The following is a 24,641-nucleotide window of genomic DNA, read 5'->3' as shown; positions in this document are numbered from 1 at the left end:
GCCAGCCATATCACTCGGCTTTTTGAAGACTTGTGGACTTCAACTCCCAGAATTCCTCAGCCAGCCATATCACTGGGCACTTTTAAGAGTTGTGAACTTCAACTCCCAGAATTCCTCAGCCAGCCATATCACTTGGCATTTTTAAAGACTTGTGGACTTCAACTCCCAGAATTCCTCAGCCAGCCATATCACTGGGCATTTTTAAGAGTTGTGAACTTCAACTCCCAGAATTCCTAGAGGTTCTCCTATCAGGTAGCTCTTGTTTCAGGTTTAAAGAGGTGGTTAAATGAGGCACAATTTACTTAACACCTCCTTTAACAACAGAAGTTTAGACCCCAATTATGGCCATAAGTCGAGGAACAACCTGTAATTTGGTGAACAGCAAAACTACGCCCATAGAGAACCATTGGTTCACTTTAAGACTGTGACGTTCGCTTAACAGTAACGCCCTCTGCCAAAAAAAAAGAAAAGAAAAGTCATACATTTGGGTTGGTCACAAGGAATAGCATTTATTTTATGCAGGCTGGGGAATTCTGGGAGTTGAAGTCCATGCATCTTAAAGTTACCAAGGCTGGGATATCCTGGGCCCGGGATGGCAAACAGGTGTCACGCGGAGACATGTGTCAGGGCACGCGAGGCGCTGTCCTGTCAGCTGGCCAGGGGGCATGCGCACGCTGGCCAGCTGAGTTCAGCCTATTTTTAAGCCATTTTTCGCCCTTCTCAGAGTCCAGAGGGGTCCAGGGGGCTGGACTAGAAGACCTCCGAGGTCTCTTGCAGCTCTATTCTATTCTATTTTATTCTCTCTTTTCTATTCTCTTTTCTATTCTTTTCTCTTCTCTTTTCTATTCTCCTCTCTTCTCTTCTTTTTTCTATTCTCTTCTATTCTCTATTCTATTCTGTTCTTTTCTATTCTTTTCTTTTCTATTCTAATTCTATATTCTATCCTATCCTAATATTCTATTCTTTTCTATTCTATTTTTTTCTCTTCTATTCTCTCTTCTCTCTTCTCTTCTCTTTTCTATTCTATTTCACTCTATTCTATATTCTATTCTTTTCTATTCTATTCTCTTTTCTATTCTATTCTCTTCTCTCTTCTCATCTCATCTCATCTCTTTTCTATTCTATTCTCTTTTCTATTCTCTCTTCTCTATTCTATTCTCTTCTATTCTCTTTTCTATTCTCTTCTATTCTATTCTCTGTTCTATTCTATTCTCTCTTCTATTCTCTCTTCTATTCTATTGTCTTTTCTCTTCTCTTTTCTCTCTTCTCTTATCTCTCTTCTCATCTCTTTTCTATTCTATTCTCTTTTCTATTCTATTCTCTTTTCTATTCTATTCTCTTTTCTATTCTATTCTCTTTTCTATTCTCTCTTCTCTTCTCTATTCTCTTCTCTTCTATTCTCTGTTCTATTCTATTCTCTCTTCTATTCTCTCTTCTATTCTCTCTTCTATTCTCTCTTCTATTCTCTCTTCTATTCTATTGTCTTTTCTCTTCTCTCTTCTCTCTTCTCTTCTCTTATCTCTCTTCTCATCTCTTTTCTATTCTATTCTCTTTTCTATTCTATTCTCTTTTCTATTCTATTCTATTCTCTTTTCTATTCTATTCTGTTCTCTTTTCTATTCTATTCTCTTTTCTTTTCTCTCTTCTCTTCTCTTCTCATCTCATTTCTCTTCTATTCCATTATCTTTTCTATTCTATTCTTTTCTATTCTAATTCTATATTCTATATCCTATCCTATCCTATTCTGAGTAACGTTTCCTCTTTAATGCTTCCTAGGTTGAGCCTCAGGATCTGATGAATTGCCTCACTAGCCGGACTATCATTACCAGAGGAGAGACCGTCTCCACCCCTCTCAGCATGGAGCAGGCCCTAGATGTCAGAGACGCCTTCGTGAAGGTGAATTTTGCATTGTCCTCTGCCTTCTTCCTCCCTTTCTTTTTCCCTTCTTGAGAAAAACTACATGTCCCAAGATGAGAGAGAGAGAGAGAGAGAGGGAGGGAGGGAGGGAAGGAGGGAAAGAGAGAGGGGATTGGAAATGCTTTTTGGACTTGAAACAGAAAAAGTGAATTTATGATATATGGACTTTCTTTCTCTTTTTCCACCCTCTCCTCCCCTCCCTCCCTCCCTCCCTTCCCTTCTCTCTCTCTCTTTTCTCTTTCTCTCTTTCTCTTTCTTCCTCTTTCTCTCTCTTCCTTCCCTTCCCTTCCTTCTTCCTTTCCCTTCCCTTCCCCTCCAATTTTCACTTTTTCCTTCCTTCAAATTATTTGCAGCGTTTGTAAGCATTCAAGGCACTTTAGAAACCATATTAAGTGTTTATAATTGCCATTGCTGTGCTCTCCTGCCCCCCCCCCAAAGAAGGAGATGGGTGGGGGGGAGAGAAATGAAAAAAAGGGGAAAATATTTATCCACCTCAGAGTGGAGTTCTACCCTACAACTCTAAAAACCGACTGGTTATAGACTATAGAGCAATGTGACTCAAACTTGACAACTTTCATATGAGTGGACTTCAACAACCAGAATTCATGCTGGTTGGGGAATTCTGGGAATTGAAGTCCACCCTTCTTAAAGTAGCCAAGAAACCTGGGAATTCTGGGAGTCGAAGCCCACCCATCTTTTTATTTTTATTTTTTGGGGGAATAAATTTGGGTTGTATTTTCTTCAATATGATTAAGTCATTCTTATGAACTAATATTTCCAAATGTAATTTCCCCCCCCCCCGTGTAAATGTGTTTTTATTTTCCCTTTTCATTTTCGTACAGTCACATATATACTGTGCATAACCGGGGCCATATAACATTAAACAATAAACACAGCCATTCCTCTTGTCAACAATACCCCCCAAAATACAAACCCAATGTACCTCTTCGACCCTCCATACCCCCTTTCTTTCACCCCCCCCTCCAACTTTCCATCTTCCCTCCATCATCCCCCTCTACCCTACTTCCCCTCCCCCTCTACCACTCCTCTCTCCTGATACACTCCCTCCCTTCCTTCTCCCCCTCCCTCCAGTCCTCTCTCCCACCCTCTCTACCCCTCTTTCTTCTATCCCTCTACTCCTCCCTTCGGTGTATTTCTACTATCTGTTAATATATTCAGCTTGTCCTATTTTTACAGTGGAATTAAAGAGCAACAGTATACAAGTGCAGTCGCCTTACTTTAAAATCTAACACATACTGTGTATCTCCCCCTTCCCCCCCCCAACACCCCACCTCCCTTCCCCCCCCCCCGACTTCCCAGAGCCCTTAAACGGTATAGATTTTTAACAAACACAGTCTACAATATATTAAGACAAAGGAAATTAAAAAAAAGAAGTTAATAACATCTCTGCATTGAACTCAGCTTCTTCCACCCATCTTAAAGTGGATAAGTTTGGGAAACAATGAACTAGAACAGTGTTTCTCAACCTTGGCAACTTGAAGTCCTGTGGACTTCAAGTTGTCAAGGTTGAGAAACACTGAACTAGAATATAAGAGCCAAGACTAAAAAAAAAGGACCAGCTCCCAAGGGAAGAAAATTTTAGATTGTGCAGAAATGGACAAGTTAACATTAAGATTAAAAGACAAAGGAGAGTCTGAATACCATGAAATTTGGGATAACCGGTAAAAATGGTTGCATAACAGGAATAAAGTTAATTCAGCCGAGAAACAGTAGAGAAATGTATAGAAATGTAGATGAATGTATATAAATATAGGAGTGATATAAGATTGATATATGCAGGTATGATGACATAACAATGTGAATGTGATGATTGTAAGATTTTTTTTTTATTTTATTTTATCAATTTCATATATACATTCACAATTATATGATCTCATAACTGTTATTAATAATATGTATTTATAACAATTTTTCCATACAGTTGACAATATACTTGAAGATTGCTTTCTTAACATCCCATAGATCCATCTTACAACGGTCCTACTTCTTCTTCCCTCCCTCCCTCTTTCCTTCCCTCGTTTCTTCTCTCCCACTCCCCTTCCTTCCCTCCTTCCCCTTCCCTCCTTCTCTCCTTCCCTCCTTCCTTCCCTCCCTCCTTCCTTCCTTCCTTCCCTCCTTTCTTTTCTCCTTCTCTCCTTCCTTTCCCCCTTCCTTTCCTCCTTCCTTCCACCCTTCCTTCTCTCCTACATTCCCTCCTTTCTTCTCTCCTCTCATTCCTTCCCTCCTTCCTTCCCTCCTTTATTCTCTCCTTCTCTCCTTCCGATTGTAAGATGTTATAGAGGGGGAAAACAAAAAAATAAAATCTGCTTTATGAAATAAATTTTAATCACTTGCCTTTCCCTCTTTTTGAATTTCCAGGGCATTTATGGCAGGCTTTTCGTGTGGATTGTGGAGAAGATCAACGCGGCCATATACCGACCGCCGTCCCACGAAAACAAAAATGTCCGGCGATCAATCGGATTGTTGGATATCTTCGGGTTTGAGAACTTCACAGTAAACAGGTGTAGGATCTAGAAAATGGCGTGAAACGTTTGCTCAAAGGCAGGAGGGAACAGGGAGGGATCCCTTCCCCCATTCCGACAGGATGGTAACCGTATACGGGTAGTCCTCGACTTACAACAGTTCATTTAGAAACCGTTCAAAGTCAGGATGGCACTGGGAAAAAGTGACTTAGCAGGGCGTTTAGAAGATATCGGCCTGGCAGCTTTCCAAGCCTGATTAAAGGTCCGTGGCTGTGAAATCTCTTGAAAGACTGTCGGCCGGGACTTTGCTGGAGAGGAATTTCCTTTAACCGAAATAAAAGGGGTTTTATCGGGACGAGGAATCGGCTTCATGATCGTGGGAAGCCTGGGTCACAACACCAGTTGCCGAGTGCCTAAATGTGATCACATGACCAGGTTTGGCCATCTGAATTTTGAATCTGGGTAGTTATCTGTTTTTGGGGTCTCTTGCAACTTCAAACGGTCGCTAACCAAGAGCCAAGGTGGCGCAGTGGTTAAATGCAGCACTGCAGGCTACTGCTAGATCAGCAGTTCAGCGGTTCAAATCTCACCGGCTCAGGGTTGACTCAGCCCTCCATCCTTCCGAGGTGGGTAAAATGAGGACCCAGATTGTTGGGGGCAATATGCTGACTCTCTGTAAACCGCTTAGAGAGGGCTGAAAGCCCTATGAAGCGGTATATAAGTCTACTGCTATTGCTATTGCTATTGCTAAGGGATCTGTCATAAGTTGAGGATTGCCCGTAACAGAATAAAAGGGGGGGGGACGGGGACCTCAAGAGGGCAGTGGTGAACATGGAATCAACACATGGCCTGTTTTTTTTACTTATCACACGCCTTATATTTAAAAAATGTGCCAGTATTTCAATCACAAGGTGCTGGCTTAACACTTTTACAGTTTTGACCTTCGCTCCTCAACACAATTATATCATCCTCATATGATTTCGAATGTTTATTCCGGAGCCTATTTATGCCTAGAAAACCTTTCCAAGGGGAAAATCATCTGGTTTTTAGCCAATGTTTTACTCTGCAGCGGGAGTAAAAATCACCCTGCTCTTCATTTTTTTTTTGGTTGAGTGAATTGTTTCTGATCTTTTTCTTCACCGAGGAGTCTTTTAATCAGGGAAAATATCTGTGGAAAATACCAATCTATAAATAAGAATTAAATAATTAAAATGTGGAACCAGTAGTTAATTTGCTGGTCTAGAAACCAGGAGAACGTGAGTTCTAGTCCCGCCTTAGGCATGAAAATTGGTTGGGTGACTTTGGGACAATCACCAGGAGACGGTGAGTTCTAGTTCTGCCTCAGGCATGAAAGCGGGTTGGGTGACTTTGGGCCAGGAGACGGTGAGTTCCAGTCCTACCTTAGACATGAAAACTGGTTGGGTGACTTTGGGCCAATCACCAGGAGACGGTGAGTTCTAGTCCTGCCTTAGGCATGAAAGCCGGCTGGGTGACTTTGGGACAATCACCAGGAGACGGTGAGTTCTAGTTCTGCCTCAGGCATGAAAGCTGGTTGGGTGACTTTGGGCCAGGAGACGGTGAGTTCCAGTCCTACCTTAGACATGAAAGCTGGTTGGGTGACTTTGGGCCAATCGCCAGGAATCGGTGAGTTCTAGTCCTGCCTCAGGCATGAAAATTGGTTGGGTGACTTTGGGCCCATCACCAGGTGACGGTGAGTTCTATTCCCGCCTTAGGCATGAAAGGTGGTTGGGTGAGTTTGGGCCAATCGCTAGGAGATGGTGAGTTCTACTCCCGCCTTAGGCATGAAAGCCGGCTGGGTGACTTTGGGCCAATCACCCAGGAGATGGTGAGTTCTAGTCCTGCCTTAGGCATGAAAGCTGGTTGGGTGACTTTGGGCCAATCACCAGGAGACTGTGAGTTCTAGTCCTGCCTTAGGCATGAAAGCTAGCTGGGTGACTGGACCAATTGCAAGGAGACGGTGAATTCTAGTTCCATCTTAGAAAACCCACTGGGTGTAACTTCGCTCTCTCTCTCAGCCCAACCCACCTCACAGCGTTGTTGTCGTGGGGAAAATAGAGGAAGGAGCATTAAGTATATCTGCTGCCCTGAGTTATTTACAAAAATAATACAGGCCGTATAAAAACCGTGCCAACCGATGACCGACCGACCGATCGAGCGAACAAACGAATAAATCTGTCTTTTCGCTCTCCAGTTTCGAGCAGCTCTGCATTAATTTCGCCAACGAGAACCTTCAGCAGTTCTTCGTCCGTCACGTCTTCAAGCTGGAGCAGGAAGAGTACAACTTGGAAAACATCAACTGGCAGCACATTGAATTCACGGACAATCAGGACGCTCTGGATATGATCGCCATCAAACCGATGAATTTGATCTCGCTCATCGACGAGGAGAGCAAATTCCCCAAGGTGGGTGTTTGGCCAAACTCCAATGAGAGTTACCGTATTTTTCGGAGTATAAGACGCTCTGAAGTATAAGACGCACGTAGCCCACTCCACCCCCCACCCCCCGAAGTCAAACACAATCCTGATCCGGCCCTCAATGAAATCGAGTTTGACACCCCTGATCTAGACTGAATTTGGGATAAGTTGTAGAGAATCGGACTAGATAGCAATAGCATGTAGACTTATTACAGAGGTGAGAGTCAGCCGGTTCGGACTGGTTGGGGCGATTAACCAGATGTTATTTTTAATCTGGTTCACCAAACCGGTAGTTCCAAGGACCAGCTGACCCAGCCTACCCCTCCCCTCCTCTCCCAGGAGTCTCCCTGTAGCCCCTTCATCATGCCAAGTAAGTGCCATGTAGAGGCTCTGGGACGGTGAAAAACGGGCCTACCAGAAGTCTGGAAACGGGTCCATTTCTGGCCTCCAGAGGGCTCCGGAGCCCGGGGGAGACCATTTTTGCCTTCCCGGAGGCTCGAAACAAGTCTCCGGAGCCTGGGTGGGCAAAAACGCCCCCACAGCCGCTATGGTGCAGGAAGCTGACTAGGCCATGCCCTCATGGCCACGCCCACCCAGCTACCGAGCAGAGAACCGGTTGATAAAAAATATTAAATCGCACCCCTGCTTATATGGTTTCAGGTTTCAGGTTTCGTTTTATTTATACGCCGCCCTATTCCCAACGGGACTCAGGGCGGCTCACAAACCCAAGAGGGGAAGGGAAACACAAGAACTACAAATACAAGCTTTTAAAAATAACCAACAGACACACAATCGAGAGGGGAAGGGAACTCATCGACCCCAGGCCTGCCGGCACAGCCAGGTTTTAACGGCTTTTCGGAAGGCCTGGAGAGAGGTGAGGGTCCGAATCTCTGCCGGGAGTTTGTTCCAAAGGGCCGGAGCCGCCACAGAGAAGGCCCTCCCCCGGGTAGTAGCCAGATGGCATTGGCTGGTAGACGGAACCCGGAGGAGGCCAACCCTGTGTGATCTAATGGGTCTTTGGGAGGTAATTGGCAGCAGGCGGTCTCTCAAGTACCACTTCAGGAGTCTTTATAGAGGTTTGCAGAATCCGTCTCTTGCCCCCAACAATCCGGGTCCTCATTTTACCGACCTTGGAAGGATGGAAGCGTGAGTCAACCTGGAGCCGCTCCGAGTCGAACTCCTGGAGTGAGCAGTGAGTTAGCCCGTAGTACAGCGTTCTAATAAGGACTGCGGCTAGATGACCTCCAAGGTCCCTTCCAACTCTTGCTATTCCGTTAGACGTTCCCGCTGTGGATCAGTGATGTCAACAGTGGCAGAGGAAGGCTGCTTTTGCGTGATAGAAGGGTGGGGCTTCACTAGCAGCGATGGCTCTTCCGTCCCAAGGACCAGCCCATAGATTTCCACTGCTCTCCTCTCCTCTGCCACATCTATTCATCTCCGCCCCCTGCCTTTGATCCCCAGAGTTAGGGTGGGGCTTTGCTAGCAGCGGTGGCTCTTCCGTCCCAAGGACCGGCCCATAGATTTCCACTGCTCTCCTCTCCTCTGCCACATCTATTCATCTCCGCCCCCTGCCTTTGATCCCCAGAGTTAGGGTGGGGCTTTGCTAGCAGCGGTGGCTCTTCCGTCCCAAGGACCGGCCCATAGATTTCCAATGCTCTCCTCTCCTCTGTCACATCTATTCCTCTCCACCCCCTGCCTTTGATCCCCAGAGTTAGGGTGGGGCTTCACTAGCAGTGGTGGCTCTTCCGTCCCAAGGACCAGCCCATAGATTTCCCCTGCTCTCCTCTCCTCTGCCACATCTATTCATCTCTGCCCCCTGCCTTTGATCCCCAGAGTTAGGGTGGGGCTTTGCTAGCAGCGGTGGCTCTTCCGTCCCAAGGACCGGCCCAAAGATTTCCCCTGCTCTCCTCTCCTCTGCCACATCTATTCATCTCTGCCCCCTGCCTTTGATCCCCAGAGTTAGGGTGGGGCTTTGCTAGCAGCGGTGGCTCTTCCGTCCCAAGGACCGGCCCATAGATTTCCAATGCTCTCCTCTCCTCTGCCACATCTATCATCTCCGCCCCCTGCCTTTTATCCCCAGAGTTAGGGTGGGGATTCACTAGCAGTGGTGGCTCTTCCTTCCCAAGGACCAGCCCATAGATTTCCACTGCTCTCCTCTCCTCTGCCACATCTATTCGTGATAGAAACTCCTGTTTTTAATCGTTGCAGGGAACCGATGCCACCATGCTCCACAAGCTGAATTCTCAGCACAAGCTGAACATCAATTACATCCCGCCAAAAAACAACCACGATACTCACTTTGGCATCAACCACTTTGCCGGCGTGGTCTTCTATGAAACAAAAGGTAGGTTTGGGGGTTTGAGGCACAGGTTTTGGAGCAGGGCTGGGAGCGTTGAGTCCTTGGGTCAGAAATGGCCTAATATTGTTAGTCCTCAACATACGACCACGATTTGGACTGTAACTTCTGCCCCTAAGCAATGTGGTCTTTCAGTGAGTCATCATGCAAGCATGCCTGATATTGCAATCTTTTTGGTTCTTGTGGTTCATTAAGTGAATTTTTGCTTTGCTTATAGATGTTCTGATTCTTCTCCCTAAACAAACAGCCTTTGAAGTTAATTCAAAGATTCCTTTATTAGGAATGCCGCCCCCTGCCTTTTATCCCCAGAGCTAGGGTGGGGCTTTGCTAGCAGTGGTAGCTCTTCCGTCCCAAGGACCGGCCCATAGATTTCCACTGCTCTCCTCTCCTCTGCCACATCTATTCATCTCTGCCCCCTGTCTTTGATCCCCAGAGTTAGGGTGGGGCTTCACTAGCAGCGGTGGCTCTTCTGTCCCAAGGACCAGCCCATAGATTTCCACTGCTCTCCTCTCCTCTGCCCCATCTATTCATCTCTGCCTCCTGCCTTTGATCCCCAGAGCTGGGGTGAGGCTTCACTAGCAGTGGTGGCTCTTCCTCCCCAAGGACCGCCCCATAGATTTCCCCTGCTCTCCTCTCCTCTGCCACATCTATTCACCTCCACCCCCTGCCTTTTATCTCCAGAGCTGGGGTGAGGCTTCGCTAGCAGTGGTGGCTCTTCTGTCCCAAGGACCGGCCCATAGATTTCCACTGCTCTCCTCTCCTCTGCCACATCTATTCATCTCCGCCCTCTGCCTTTTATCCCCAGAGTTAGGATGGGGCTTCACTAGCAGCGGTGGCTCTTCTGTCCCAAGGACCAGCCCATAGATTTCCACTGCTCTCCTCTCCTCTGCCTTCTGCGCATCCACGCATCAGGCACTGGACCCAGCTGTTCCTCCTCTTCCTCATCAGCCACCTCCAGACCTGGGGGCTGTTGACTCTCCATCTGAGGGCTGACGGACGGCCCAGGCTGCGCCTCTCTGCCTGTCTCTCTCTCTCTCTCCCTGCCAGCTCCACTCCCTCTTCCTCCTCTGAGCTCTCAGTGCTGACCCACACCTCTTCCTCCTCCTCTGATTTGGCTGCCGGAGGGGCCGGTGGCCGACAAGCCACAACTTTGCTTGAGGGAAGCCAACTGGGAGGGTTCAATCAATCGGAAGGGACCTTGGAGGTCTTATAGTCAAACCCCACGCTCAAGCTGAAGACCCCATGTCCCTCCTGGCTCTATTCCGATTGATGGATCATAGAAATTATATCTCTTTCAATTTGTCTCACCAGGGTTTCTGGAGAAAAACAGAGACACCCTGCATGGGGATATCATCCAGTTGGTCCACTCCTCGAGAAACAAATTTCATCAAGCAGATTTTCCAGGCTGATGTAGCCATGGTAAAGTATCTCTAACAGGCAGGGAGGTGGGTTGAGTGAAGAGCCAGTCTTGGATAGAGCCCTTGTAATTCATGGTCCCTGCTCATTTAGCCTCGGGTATCTTGGGGATGGATATCCAGGGGTGTCAAACTGGATTTCATCGAGGGTTGTGTTTTGATCTCGAGGGGCTGAGGAAGCCTAGATCGGAAGACCCCCATTTCTGTTTAAATGGCCGCTTCTTTCATCGAAATCCCGGTTCTTCCTGCTCACTTTTTATTTTCTCCTGTATTCTCTCCCTCTCCCTCTCCCTCCCCTCCTTCCCTCTCTCTCCCTCTCTCCCTCCCCCTCTCTGTTCTCCCTCTCCCTCCCTCTCCCTCCCTCTCTGTCTCTCTCCCTCCCCCCTCTCTTTCTCCCTTTCTCCCTCCTTCCCTCTCTCTCCCTCTCTGTCTCTCTCCCTCCCTCTCTCTCTTTCTCCCCTCCCTCCCCCCCCTCCTCTCCCTCTCTGTGTCTCTCTCCTCCCTCTCTCTTTCTCCCTCTCTCCCTCTCTGTCTCTATCCCTCCCTCTCTTTCTCCCTCTCCCTCCCTCCCTCCCCTCTCCCTCCCTCTGTCTCTCTCCCTCCCTCTCTCTTTCTCCCTCTCTCTCCCTTCCCCTCTCTCTCCCTCCCTCCCTCTCTCCCTCTCTGCCTCCCTCTCTCTCCCCCTCTACCTCTCTCCCTCCCCCTCCCTCCTTCTCTGTTTCTCCCTCTCCATCTCTCCCTCCATCCCCCTCTCTCCCTCCATCCCCCCTCTCTCCCTCTCTCTCCCTCTCTCCCTCCCTATCCCTCTCTCCCTCTCTCCCTCCCTCTCTCTCGTTCTCCTCTCCCCTCCTCTCTCCCTCTCTCTCTCTCCCTCTCTCTCCCTCTCTGTCTCTCTCCCTCCCTCTCTCTTCCCCCTCTCTCCCTCTCTCCCTCCTTCCTCTCTCTCCCTCTCTGTCTCTCTCCCTCCCTCTCTCTTTTTCTCCCTCTCCCTCCCTCCCTTCCCCCTCTCTCCTCTGTCTCTCTCCCTCCCTCCCCCTCTCTCTCCCCCTCACCTCTCTCCCTCCCCTCCCTCCTCTCTATTTCTCCCCCTCCATCTCTCCCTCCCTCCCCCTCTCTCTTCTTTCTCCCTCCCCTCTCTCCCTCCCTCCCCCTCTCCTCCCCTCTCTCTCCTCTCTCCCTCCCTATCCCTCTCCCTCTCTCCCTCCCTCTCTCTCGTTCTCCCTCTCCCTCCCTCTCTCCCTCTCCTCCCTCTCTCTCCCTCTCTCCCTCCCTATCCCTCTCCTCTCTCCCCTCCCTCTCTCTCGTTCTCCCTCTCCCTCCCTCTCTCCCTCTCTCCCTCTCTCCCTCTCTCCCTCTCTCTCCCTCTCTGTCTCTCTCCCTCCCTCTCTCTTTCCCCCTCTCTCCCTCTCTCCCTCCTTCCTCTCTCTCCCCTCTCTCCCTCTCTCCCTCCCTCTCTCCTTTTCCTCCCTCTCCTCCCTCCCTCTCCCCCCTCTCTCCCTCTGTCTCTCTCCTCCCTCTCCCTCTCTCCCTCCTCTCCCTCCCCTCCCTTCCCCTCTCTCTCCCCCCTCTACCTCTCTCCCTCCCTCCCTCCCTCTCTTTCTCCTCCCTCCCCCTCTCTCCCTCCCTCCCCCCTCTCTCCTCTCTCCCTCCCTATCCCCTCTCTCCCCTCTCTCCCTCCCTCTCTCTCCCTCTCTCCCTCCCTATCCCTCTCTCTCCCTCTCTCCCTCCCTCTCTCTCGTTCTCCCTCTCTCCCTCCCTATCCCTCTCTCTCCCCTCTCTCCCTCCTCTCTCGTCTCCCTCTCCCTCCCTCTCTCCCTCTCTCTCCCTCTCTGTCTCTCTCCCTCCCTCTTCTTTCCCCCTCTCTCCCTCTCTCCCTCCTTCCCTCTCCCTCCCTCTCTCCCTCCCTCTCTCTCCCTCTCTCCCTCCCTATCCCTCTCTCCCTCTCTCCCTCCCTCTCTCGTTCTCCCTCTCCCTCCCTCTCCCTCCCTCTCTCCCTCTCTCTCCCTCTCTGTCTCTCGTTCTCCCTCTCTCCCTCCCTATCCCTCTCTCCCTCCCTCTCTCGTTCTCCCTCTCCCTCCCTCTCCCTCCCTCTCTCCCTCTCTCTCCCTCTCTGTCTCTCTCCCTCCCTCTCTCTTTCCCCCTCTCTTCCTCTCTCCCTCCTTCCCTCTCCCTCCCTCTCTCCCTCCCTCTCTCCCTCTCTCCCTCCCTATCCCTCTCTCTCCCTCTCTCCCTCCCTCTCTCGTTCTCCCTCTCCCTCCCTCTCCCTCCCTCTCTCCCTCTCTCTCCCTCCCTCTCTCTCGTTCTCCCTCTCTCCCTCCCTATCCCTCTCTCTCCCTCTCTCCCTCCCTCTCTCGTTCTCCCTCTCCCTCCCTCTCCCTCCCTCTCTCCCTCTCTCTCCCTCTCTGTCTCTCTCCCTCCCTCTCTCTTTCCCCCTCTCTCCCTCTCTCCCTCCTTCCCTCTCCCTCCCTCTCTCCCTCCCTCTCTCTCCCTCTCTCCCTCCCTATCCCTCTCTCTCCCTCTCTCCCTCCCTCTCTCTCGTTCTCCCTCTCTCCCTCCCTATCCCTCTCTCTCCCTCTCTCCCTCCCTCTCTCGTTCTCCCTCTCCCTCCCTCTCTCCCTCTCTCTCCCTCTCTGTCTCTCTCCCTCCCTCTCTCTTTCCCCCTCTCTCCCTCTCTCCCTCCTTCCCTCTCCCTCCCTCTCTCCCTCCCTCTCTCTCCCTCTCTCCCTCCCTATCCCTCTCTCTCCCTCTCTCCCTCCCTCTCTCTCGTTCTCCCTCTCCCTCCCTCTCTCCCTCTCCCTCCCTCCCTCCCCCTCTCTCTCCCTCCCTCCCCCTCTCTCTGTCTTTCTGTCTCTCTCATGTTTTTCTTGGTGGTTTCATTTTCCCTTTCTTCTCCTATAGTTTCTCTGCGGCTGTCCGTTCTCTACATTTGCCCAGTCGCCTGCCTCCACTCTGAAGGTAAAAATAAGTTCTGCAAATCTTTCATGGGGTAATGTCTGGCTTTCGCCCACTTTTTCCAAACCATCGCTTTCCCTGCGGGTTTTTCCTCCAGCAAAGACACAATAAGTAAATACATTGCAAGAAAGCAAAAGAAAAATTATAGGGATGATGCGGTAGCTCAGTGGCTAAGATGCTGAGCTTGTCGATCAGAAAGGTCGCTTCGAATCCCTAATGAGCTGAGGTGGCGCAGTGGTTAAATGCAGCACTGCAGGCCACTTCAGCTGACTGCAGTTCTGCAGTTCGGCTGTTCAAATCTCACCAGCTCAGGGTTGACTCAGCCTTCCATCCTTCCGAGGTGGGTAAAATGAGGACCCGGATTGTTGTTGGGGGCGATGTGCTGACTCTGTAAACCGCTTAGAGAGGGCTGAAAGCCCTATGAAGCGGTATATAAGTCTAACTGCTATTGCTATTGCTAATGCTGCATAACGGAGGGAGCTCCCGTCACTTTTCCCAGCTTCTGCCAACCTAGCAGTTCGAAAGCAGGTAAAAAATGCAAGTAGAAAAACAGGAGCCACCTTTGGTGGGAAGGGAACAGCGTTCCATGCGCCTTCGGTGTTTAGTCATGCCGGCCACATGACCACGGAGACGTCTTTGGACAGCGCTGGCTCTTCGGCTTTGAAACGGAGATGAGCACCGCCCCCTAGAGTCAGGAACGTCTAGAACTTATGTGTTGACAAATAAATTATGTGTTCCATAAACCACAATGAAGTAAACCAGAAAGCTGTAGCTGATGAATGAAATGTCTGCAACAAAACAACCAAGCTCAGAGAGCACCAAGGACCCCACAATCCTCCTCCTCCTCCTCTCTGCAAAGACCTCCCCCTTCTAGCACTGATGATGTTACCTAGTTGGGTCATGAAATGCCTGCAAGAAAAACCCCAAGCTCAGGGAGCACCAAGGACCGCTCCTTCTCCTCTCCTTCTCCTCTCCTCGTCCTCTCCTCCTCCTCCTCCTTCTCTCCACCTCCTCTTCATCCTCTCCTCCTCGTCTCCTCCTCCTCTCTTCATATCCTTCTCCTCTTCGTCCTCACCTCCTCCTCTTCCTCTCCTCTCCTCTCCTCCCCCTCCTCCCTTCTCCTCTACTCCTCCATCTCCTCTTCTTCTCCTCACCTCCTCCTGTTCCTCCTCTCCTTCTCCTCTCCTCTTTCTTGTCCTTTCCTTCTCCTCCTCCTCCTTCCTCCTCCACTCCTGCTCCTCCTCCTCCACTTCCTCTCCTCCTCCTCCTCTCCTCCTCTTCCTCCTCTCCTCCTCATCCTCTTCCTCTCCTCCTCTTCCTCCTCTCCTCATCCTTTCCTCCTCCTCTTCCTCCTCCTTCCTCCTCTCCTCCTCCTCCTCTTCCTCTCCTCCTCCTCTCCTCCTCCTCCTCTCCTCCCCCTCCTCTCCTCCTCCCCTCCTCCTCTTCCTCCTCTCCTCCTCGTCCTTTACTCCTCCTCTTCCTTTACTCCTCCTCTTCCTCCTCCTCCTCTTCCTCTCCTCCTCGTCCTCCCCTGCTTCTCTTCCTCCTCTCCTCGTCCTTTCCTCCTCCTCTCCTCCTCCTTCCTCTTCTCCTCCTCCTCTTCCTCCTCTCCTCCTCCTCCTCTCCTCCTCCCCCTCCTCCCCTCCTCCTCTTCCTCCTCTACTCCTCATCCTTTCCTCTTCCTCCTCCTCCTCTTCCTCTCCTCCTCATCCTCCCCTCCTTCTCTTCCTCCTCTCCTCATCCTTTCCTTCTCCTCTCCTCCTCCTTCCTCTCCTCCTCCTCCTCCTCTTCCTCTCCTCCTCCTCCTCTCCTCCTCCCCTCCTCCTCTTCCTCCTCTCCTCCTCGTCCTTTCCTCCTCCTCTTCCTCCTCCTTCCTCCTCTCCTCCTCCTCTTCCTCGTCTCCTTCCTCCTCCTCCACCTCTTCCTCTCCTCCTCCTCCTCCCCCTCCTCCTTTTCCTGATGACACGACCTATTTGGGCAATCCAATGTCTGCAAGAAAACCACCAACTTCCAAGACCCCCAAACACCAAAAACCACAAACGTTTGTTTTTTTGCCCCCATTCTAAAAGGCCCAATGAAATAGTCAAAAGTTTGAGAAATATCTTTGGCAACCTCCAGGTAAAAAAAAAAGCAGAATAAAATGAAATAAAGAGCCACAGAAGTTTTTTCCCCACCCCACTTTGGCTGGGAAGCACCGCAGCCCCCCTGGGCGATGGGAAAACCCAGAGCCCAGCGGGGCTGGCGAAATTTCCTGTGTTGGGAACAACTCCTGGGCGTCCGTCCCCCCCCCCCCCCCGGTGTCCCCTCCCCGCTCCGTCGCCCGAGGGGGGAAACGTTTCAGCAGCAGCCGCTGCCGCTGGTGTTATCTTTCCATTTCCTGACATTGATCCGTGCCCGATCCCCGCTCTTTCTCCAGGGGGCAGAGACCAGGAAACGGTCCCCGACGCTGAGCAGCCAGTTCAAGCGCTCGTTGGAGCTCCTGATGCGAACGCTGGGGGTCTGCCAGCCCTTCTTCGTCCGGTGCATCAAACCCAACGAGTTCAAGAAGCCCATGGTGAGTGGGGGGGGGAGGTTGGGGATGGGGGGGACGGGACGATTGAGCCAGCTCAGAGGGGTCTTCTGGGAGGAGGCTGCGAATGAGGCTAGGGAGGGTCAAGAGTGTGTTGGGGATGATGGGTGTGTTTCTTGGTAGTGAGTCCTCTTAGGGCAGCTGTGCTGAAAGGTTATGTGTTTGATTTCCTCCCCCCCCCTTCCGTTCTCTTTCCTCTTTCCTTTTCTCCTTCTCTCGCTCCCTTCCCTTCGTTTCATTCTTTCTTCTCCCTCTCTCCTTTCCTCTCCATCCCTTTCCCCTTCCTCCTGTTCCTTTCCTTTCCCCATCCCTCCCTTCCTTTCCTTTCTTCTCACTCCCTTTCCTTCCCTTCTTTTCTTTCCCTTCCCTTCTGCATTTCCCTCTCCTTCCCTTCATTTCATTCTTTCTTCTCCCCTCTCTCCTTTCCCTCTCCATCCCTTTCCCCTTCCCCCTGTTCCTTTCCTTTCCCCCTCCCTCCTTTCCTTTCCTTTACTCTCACTCCCTTTCCTTTCCTTATTTCCTTTCCCTTCCCTTCTGCATTTCCCTCTCCCTTCCCTTCATTTCATTCTTTCTTTTCCCCTCTCTCCTTTCCTCTCCTTTCCTTCCCACTTCCCCTTTTTCCTTTCCTATCCCCCTCCCTCCCTTCCTTTCATTTACTCTCACTCCCTTTCCTTCCCTTCCTTCCCTCCATTTCATTTCATTCTCTCTTTTCCCCTCTCTCCTCCCCTTCCCCCTTTTTCCTTTCCTTTCCCCTCCCTCCTTTCCTTTCATTTACTCTCACTCCCTTTCCTTTCCTTCCCATCCCTCCATTTCATTTCATTCTTTCTTTTTCCCCTCTCTTCTCCTTCCCTCCCCTTTTCCTTTCTTTTCTTTTCTTCCTTTCGCCTTCCCTCCCTTCCTTTCATTTACTCCCTTTCATTTTCTTTCCTCACTCTCCTCTTTCTTCCATCATTTTTCCTCTCCTCCCCCTCTCCCTTTTCTCTCTCCTTTCCTTCCAGCCTCCCTGTTTTCCTTCCTTCCATTATCCCCTCCCTTTTTCTTTCTTTCTTTCTTTTTCTTTTTTCTTTCCTTCCTTCCTTCCTTCCTCCCACCCACCCTCCCTCCTTCTCTTTTCTGTAAAACAGCCAATGAGATCCGTTCCATTTATTTATTGATTGCATTTCCTAATCAATCAAATTTACCTAGCCACGGTCTCACCCAAAGCAATTTTGGGTGCCACACTTGTCCCAAAGTTCAGAATCAATTGCAGAATTGGAGTCTGTGATTTGGAGCTCATAGAGAGATTTAGCGGTGGTGCATCGAGATATATTTTATGTGTGTTTTCCTGGAGGGACGGGCGGCGGGGGGGAAATGTTCTTCCTTAGAATATCTTTTAGCAAGCATCTAAAGGATGAGCTGCAAAAATTCAAATGACCAAAGAGGGCAGCAAAGAGAGATAATTTTCTCTGTCTCTTTACTGCCATCTAATGGTTGCCTGTAGATATGCAGCCCAGATTTCAAAAATTGTCAACAGGTGATATATCTTTATTATCTACTGCAGAGGTGGGGGGGGGACCATGGTCCCCTTATGACTTGTGGACTTCAACTCTCAGGAATTCTGGGACTTGAAGTCCACATCATTGTTCCCCAGTGTTTCTTAATTGGACTTCAGGATTAAGCCCTCCGATCCCCCCCCCCTACTTCTATGCTGGTTTGTAACATCCATAATTCCCATCCCACAGGGCCTTTGACCGTGAAATCAGAAATTCGCTGGGTCAGTAAAAACTAAAGCAAAAACAATTATTTGGAAAGGATGAAACTTCTGTGAGCAAGTGCTACGAAGGGCAGGAAGCAGAGCCTCAGGAAACCAGAAATAAAGAGTGGAAAATATCTGTTTCTCACAGAATGACATAGCACAGAAAGGGATATATCGCTCCGCGTTAAAAAGAAGGAAACAGAGCATTTTTTAAAAAATTATTATTATTATTATTATTTAGGTGCCTGTGTCTGTTTTTTCCTGAAAGGGAATCTTCTCGGTACACATTGTTTTTGGAACAAGTGCAGTGGGGAAAGTTATTTTAAAAGGAATTATTGGAGGCAGTGTGAACCAATGGATGGAGCCAAAAAAAAAAGCGATTGAAGTAGAATTGGCCTGAATTAATCTGGCTGGCTGAGGATTTCTGGGATTTGAAATCCGCAAGTCTTAAAAGTTGCCAAATGTGGAGATCCCTCTCTTAGTTCCTTCATCCCCTTAGGTTGGAATTGTCCTCTCTGGCCACCACTGTTCTCCCAACAAGAGGTCCTTCAGCCCGTTTTAATCTTTGTAAACCACATTTTCCTCAGTTGACTTGGGAGAATCGGGGGGGCTAATCTTATCAGGAACTCTTCAAGGGTTGTTGTGTGAATTTAGCCTAAAGAAGAGAAGGATGAGGGACACCAAATAATAATCTTCTCAAAGCTTGAGAAGCAGAGACATCAGCCTGCCAACAAAAGTGCCTCTAGTCAAGGCTGTGGTTTTCCCAGTTGCCATGGATGGCTGTGAAGGTTGGACCAGAAGGAAGGCTGAGGGCCAAAGAACGGAGGCCTTTGAACTCTGGTGCTGGAGGAGACTCCTGCATTGAGTCCCTTGGACTGCAAGGCCATCCAACCGGTCAGTCCTAGAGGAGATCAACCCTGACTGCTCTTTAGAAGGCCAGATCCTGAAGAGGAAACTCAAAGACTTTGGCCACCTAATGAGAAGGAAGAAGGACTCCCTGAAGAAGAGCCTCATGCTGGGAACGATGGAGGGCAGAAGAAGAAGAAGGGGACGGCAGAGAAGGAGGTGGCTGGATGGAGTCACCCAAGCAGTTGGCCTGAGCTTCAATGGACTCCAGAGGATGGTAGAGGACAGGAAGGCCTGGAGGAACATGGTCCATGGTGTCGCGATGGGTCGGACACGACTTCGCAGCTAACAACAACAACAAAGCTTGAGGGCTATCTCAGAGAAGGTGGGGTGGGTTTATCTCCCGTGATGCCGGAGGTAGGGCAAGAACTTACTAGGGGAAGAAGGAGATCCAAGTTCAAAATAAGGAGGGATTTCCTGAGATCTATTAATCAGTGGAACAGCCTGCCACCTGAAGTTGTGGGTGCTCCATCATTGGAGGTAGTCCAGCCAAAACTGGATATCCAATTGTCTGGGGTCTCAGATTCCTGCCTTGGGGAATGGGTTGGATTAGACGGGGGTTTGTCAGCCTTGGCAGCTTTAAGCTCTGAGGACTTCAACTCCCAGACTTCCCCAGCCAGAGTGCATAGACTACAATTCCCAGAATTCTCTGATGTTTCTCAATCTTGGCAACTTTCACTTCTGAGGACTTCAACTCCCAGAATTCCCCAGATACCATATATAAACCACAACTCCCAGAATTCTCTGATATTTCTCAACCTTGGCAACTTTCACTTCTGAGGACTTCAACTCCCAGAATTCCCCAGATAGCATATATAAACTACAACTCCCAGGATTCTCTGATGTTTCTCAACCTTGGCAGCTTTAAGCTCTGAGGACTTCAACTCCCAGAATTCCCCAGATAGCATATATAAACTACAACTCCCAGGATTCTCTGATGTTTCTCAACCTTGGCAGCTTTAAGCTCTGAGGATTTCAACTCCCAGAATTCCCCAGATAGCATATATAAACTACAACTCCCAGAATTCTCTGATGTTTCTCAACCTTGGCAGCTTTAAGCTCTGAGGACTTCAACTCCCAGAATTCTCCAGATAGCATATATAAACTACAACTCCCAGAATTCTCTGATGTTTCTCAACCTTGGCAGCTTTAAGCTCTGAGGACTTCAACTCCCAGAATTCCCCAGATAGCATATATAAACTACAACTCCCAGAATTCTCCGATATTTCTCAACCTTGGCAACTTTCACTTCTGAGGACTTCAACTCCCAGAATTCCCCAGCCAGCATATATAAACCACAACTCCCAGAATTCTCTGATATTTCTCAACCTTGGCAACTTTCACTTCTGAGGACTTCAACTCCCAGAATTCTCCAGAGAGCATATATAAACTACAACTCCCAGGATTCTCTGATGTTTCTCAACCTTGGCAGCTTTAAGCTCTGAAGGACTTCAACTCCCAGAATTCCCTAGCCAGCAAGTGCGGACTGCAATTCCCAGAATTCTCTGGGATTCCCCGAACTGGCTGTAGAATTCTGGGAGTTGAAGTCCACACATCTTAAAACTGAAAATATTAGAAGATCCTTCCTAGGTAATCCTGAGAAATTTAAGGCCCCTTTTTTCTCTTGGAAGTTATTTGACCGGGAACTCTGCGTCCGCCAGCTGAGATATTCCGGGATGATGGAAACCATCCGAATCCGCAGGGCTGGCTATCCGATCCGGTACACATTTGTGGAATTTGTCGACAGATACCGAGTCCTCATGCCGGGGGTTAAACCCGCCTACAAGCAGGTAAAGATGAATAATCATATTTAAACAGAAACACAATTCCTTGCCAGCCATTATTACGGGCCGTCCTCAACTTACAACCACAATTGAGGCCCGTTGCTAAGCGGGGCGGTTGTTAAGCCCATTTTGCTCCATTTTCTGACTTTTCTTGCCACCTTCGTTAAGCGAATCACCACAGCTGTTAAGTTAGTCACAGGGTTGTTAAGTGAATCTGACTTCCCCCTTGACTTTGCTTGTCAGAAGGTCTCAAGCACTACGACCGTCATAAATATGAACCCGTTGCCAAACCTCAGAATTTTGATTATGCGGTAACTGTCGTAGGTGTGAAAAACGGCCCTAAGTAACTTTTTTTCAGTTACCGTTGAAACTTCAAACGGTCGCTAAGTGAGTTCACTTAACCGCCGCCTCGCTTAGCAATGAGGTTGTAAGTCGCGGATTAGACCTACGCGCTCACAGATTCATACTGCTGGAAGGGACCCCATGCGTCATCTAGTCAACCCTCCCGCTTGGTGCAAGCTTTGAAATCCGTTCCCTTGTTTCTTTCTAGGGAAATCTGCATGGAACTTGCCAGCGCATCGCTGAAGCCGTGCTGGGCAAAGACGACGACTGGCAGATTGGCAAGACGAAAATCTTTCTAAAGGTACGGTGGCCGGTTATTTCAAAATCAGACTTGAGTTTTCAAGAAGCAGAAGAGGAAAATATCCGGGAAAAGAGAGAGGCAGGGGCCGCTGAATAACAGAATAACTGAGTTCGGAGGGACCTTGGAGGTCTTCTAGTCCAACCCCCTGCTCAGGCAGGAGACCCGGTACCATTTCAGACAAAGGGTTGTCCAGTCTCTTCTTAAAAGCTTCCAGTGGGGGAGAAGTCGTTCAGAATAACAGAATAACTGAGCTGGGAGATACCCTGGAGGTCATCTAGTCCAACCCCTTGCTCAAACAGGAAGCCCTATACCAGGGATGGCGAACCATTTCAGCACTGAGTGGCCAAACTGGAATGTGCATGTGCCAGAGTGCCAGAGCAAACTGGAAGTCATTTCCATGTTTGCCATCCTGGTTCTATTCTATTCAAGTCTACTCTACTCTATTCTATTTTCTAATCATATTCTATTCTATTCCATATTTCTCTTCTCTTCTACTCCATTCTTTTCTATTCTATATTCTATTCCATATTCTATTCTATTCCATATTTATCTTCTCTTCTATTCCATATTTCTATTCTATTCTACTCTATTCTATATTCTATTAATATTCTATTCCATATTTTTCTTCTCTTCTACTCCATTCTTTTCTATTCTATATTCTATTCTGTTTTATTCTATTTTCATTCCATTATTCTATTCTATTCTATTAATATTCTATTCTATTCCATATTTACCTTGTCTTCTACTCTACTCTACTCTATTTTCTAATCATATTCTATTCTATTCTATTCCATATTTCTCTTCTCTTCTACTCCATTCTTTTCTATTCTATATTCTATTCCATATTCTATTCTATTCCATATTTATCTTCTCTTCTCTTAGATTAGATTAGATTACTTTATTTGTATGCCGCCCTTTTCCCTGAGGGGACTCAGGGCGGCTCACAATTCAGGGGGAGGGAAGGACAAAACACGTTACATACATGAAGACAATACATCGTTAAAAAGCGCAACAGTCATACTATTCGAGTGGGGTTGAAGTCTTTAGCCCCAGGCCTGTCGGGACAGCCAGGTTTTAAGGGCTACGCGGAAGGTCTGGAGGGTGGTGAGGGTACGAATCTCCATGGGGAGTTCGTTCCAAAGGGTCGGAGCAGCCACCGAGAAGGCTCTCCTCCGGGTAGTTGCCAGTCGACATTGGCCGGCTGATGGAATTCGGAGGAGGCCTAATCTGTGGGATCTTATTGGCCTAGTGGAGGTAATTGGCAGTAGGCGGTTTCTCAAGTACCCAGATCCAATACCTCTACTCTACTCTACTCTACTCTACTCTACTCTACTCTACTCTACTCTACTCTACTCTACTCTACTCTACTCTACTCTACTCTACTCTACTCTACTCTACTCTACTCTATTTTCTAATCATATTCTATTCTATTCCATATTTCTATTCTATTCTATTCTACTCTATTCTATATTCTATTAATATTCTATTCTATTCCATATTTCTCTTCTCTTCTATACTCTATTCTATTTTCTAATCATATTCTATTCTATTCCATACTTCTATTCTATTCTACTCTGTTCTATATTCTATTAATATTCTATTCTATTACATATTTCTCTTTTCTTCTCTTCTACTTATTCTATTTTCTAATCATATTCTATTCTATTCCATATTTCTATTCTATTCTATTCTATATTCTATTAATGTTCTATTCGATTCCATATTTATCTTCTCTTCTCTTTTATTCTACTCTACTCTACTCTACTCTATTTTCTAATCATATTCTATTCCATATTTGTCTTCACTTCTCTTCTATTCCGTATTTCTATTCTATTCTACTCTATTCTATATTCTATTAATATTCTATTCTATTCCATATTTTTCTTCTCTTCTTTTTTATTTCATTCTTTTCTATTCTATATTCTATTCCATATTCTATTCTATTCCATATTTCTCTTCTCTTCTATTTTATTCTATTCTATTCCATATTTCTCTTCTATTCCATTCTGTTCTATTCTATTTTCATTCCATTATTCTATTCTATTCTATTCTATTCTATTCTATTCTATATTCTATTAATATTCTACTCCATCCCATTCCATAGTTCAGTTCTGAGCTACAAATATTTTCCTTATCAGTGTTGCTATTTGCATATTTTTTGCAGTGATTTCTTTTTCTTGGCTTTCTTGGGAAATCCCATGGCTGATTCCAAGAACTTAACGCATGCTTGGAATTAGCGAAGGAATTCCCCAGCCATTTTTTTCCCAGGCAGGTCAAGTAAAAAAAAACAACCCTGCAATATAGGTAGTCCTTAACCTACAACAGTTCATTTAGAGACTGTCTGAAGTTATGGGGACACTGGAAAAAGGGACTTAAGACCATTTTTCACACTTACGACCCCTGACGCATCCATGTGGTCATGTGATCAAAATTCAGGTGCTTGGCAAGTTTGGCAACCGGTTCATACTTATGACGGTCACTGTGTCCTGGGGTCACGTGATCCCCTTGTGAGACCCTTCCGACAAGCAAAGTCCATGGGGAAGCCCGATTCACTTAACGACCGTGTTGCTAATTTTAAGAACTGCAGTGTTTCGCATAACAAATGTGGCGAGAAAAGTCGTAAAATGGGGCAAAACTCCCTTAACAGATTTCTCACTTAGCCACATGCATTTTGGGCTCCATTATGGTCATAAATAGAGGATTATCTATAGAATAAATGTAGGTAAATAAATACGAGGACTACCTGTAAAATAAATAAATATTCTATAATCCTATACAACAAAGTTGTTGATGCTTCAATGAGCCACAGAAATCTCTAGGGAGCAGATCGACTTATAACAATTCATTTAGCGACTGTTTGAAGTAGCAACAGCACTGAAAAATGGTGACCTATGACCATTTTTCACACTTACGACCAGCATCCCCATAGTCACGGGATCGAAATTCGGGCTTCTTAGCAACTGACTCGTATTTATGACGGTTGCAGTGTCTTGGGGGGGGGGTGTCACGTGATTGCCATTTTGTAACCATCCCAGCTGGCTTCCGACAAGCCAAGAAATCAGATTTACTTAAGGACCTCATGGTTCATTTAGCAACTGCAGCGCCTCCCTTAAGAGCTGACGTAAAACGGGACAAAACTCACTTAACAACTTCCTTTCTTGGCAACGGAAATTTTGGGGCTCAGCTTTGGCCATAAGTCGAGGACTGCCAGGAAGATTTCAAAATATAAAATGATTTTTGTGTGTGTGATGACTTCAAGCCATCTTTGCTGCCATTCAGCTATGATCTAATCCTAATTAACCCTAATTAAAATATAATTATATATATATATTTTCCAGGATCACCATGATATGCTGTTAGAAATTGAACGGGACAAAGCCATTACTGACAAGGTTATCCTTATTCAGAAAGTAGTTCGCGGATTTAAAGACAGGTGGGTACCTGGG

General features: G+C 47.7%; 1 protein-coding gene across 1 annotated transcript in view; it reads left to right on the top strand.

Annotated features, from left to right (window-relative positions):
- MYO7A (myosin VIIA) overlaps positions 1-24,641 on the top strand; it is a 104,505-nt gene that overhangs the window by 18,882 nt on the left and 60,982 nt on the right. The window contains 11 exon segments of the mRNA XM_087720975.1: positions 1,777-1,896; positions 4,297-4,439; positions 6,613-6,823; positions 9,044-9,179; positions 10,503-10,573; positions 10,575-10,610; positions 13,505-13,561; positions 15,975-16,112; positions 20,400-20,558; positions 21,103-21,195; positions 24,534-24,628. Of these exon segments, the coding sequence (XP_087577101.1) occupies positions 1,777-1,896; positions 4,297-4,439; positions 6,613-6,823; positions 9,044-9,179; positions 10,503-10,573; positions 10,575-10,610; positions 13,505-13,561; positions 15,975-16,112; positions 20,400-20,558; positions 21,103-21,195; positions 24,534-24,628 (1,259 nt within the window).

Source organism: Thamnophis sirtalis, unplaced genomic scaffold, assembly GCF_051295495.1.
Source record: "Thamnophis sirtalis isolate CommonGarterSnake01/CBP01778 unplaced genomic scaffold, rThaSir2_p1.2 scaffold_8, whole genome shotgun sequence".
NCBI classification, from domain to species: Eukaryota; Metazoa; Chordata; class Lepidosauria; order Squamata; family Natricidae; genus Thamnophis; species Thamnophis sirtalis.
Note: the sequence above shows the minus strand (reverse complement) of the source record. Positions and strands in the feature narration are given on the sequence as shown.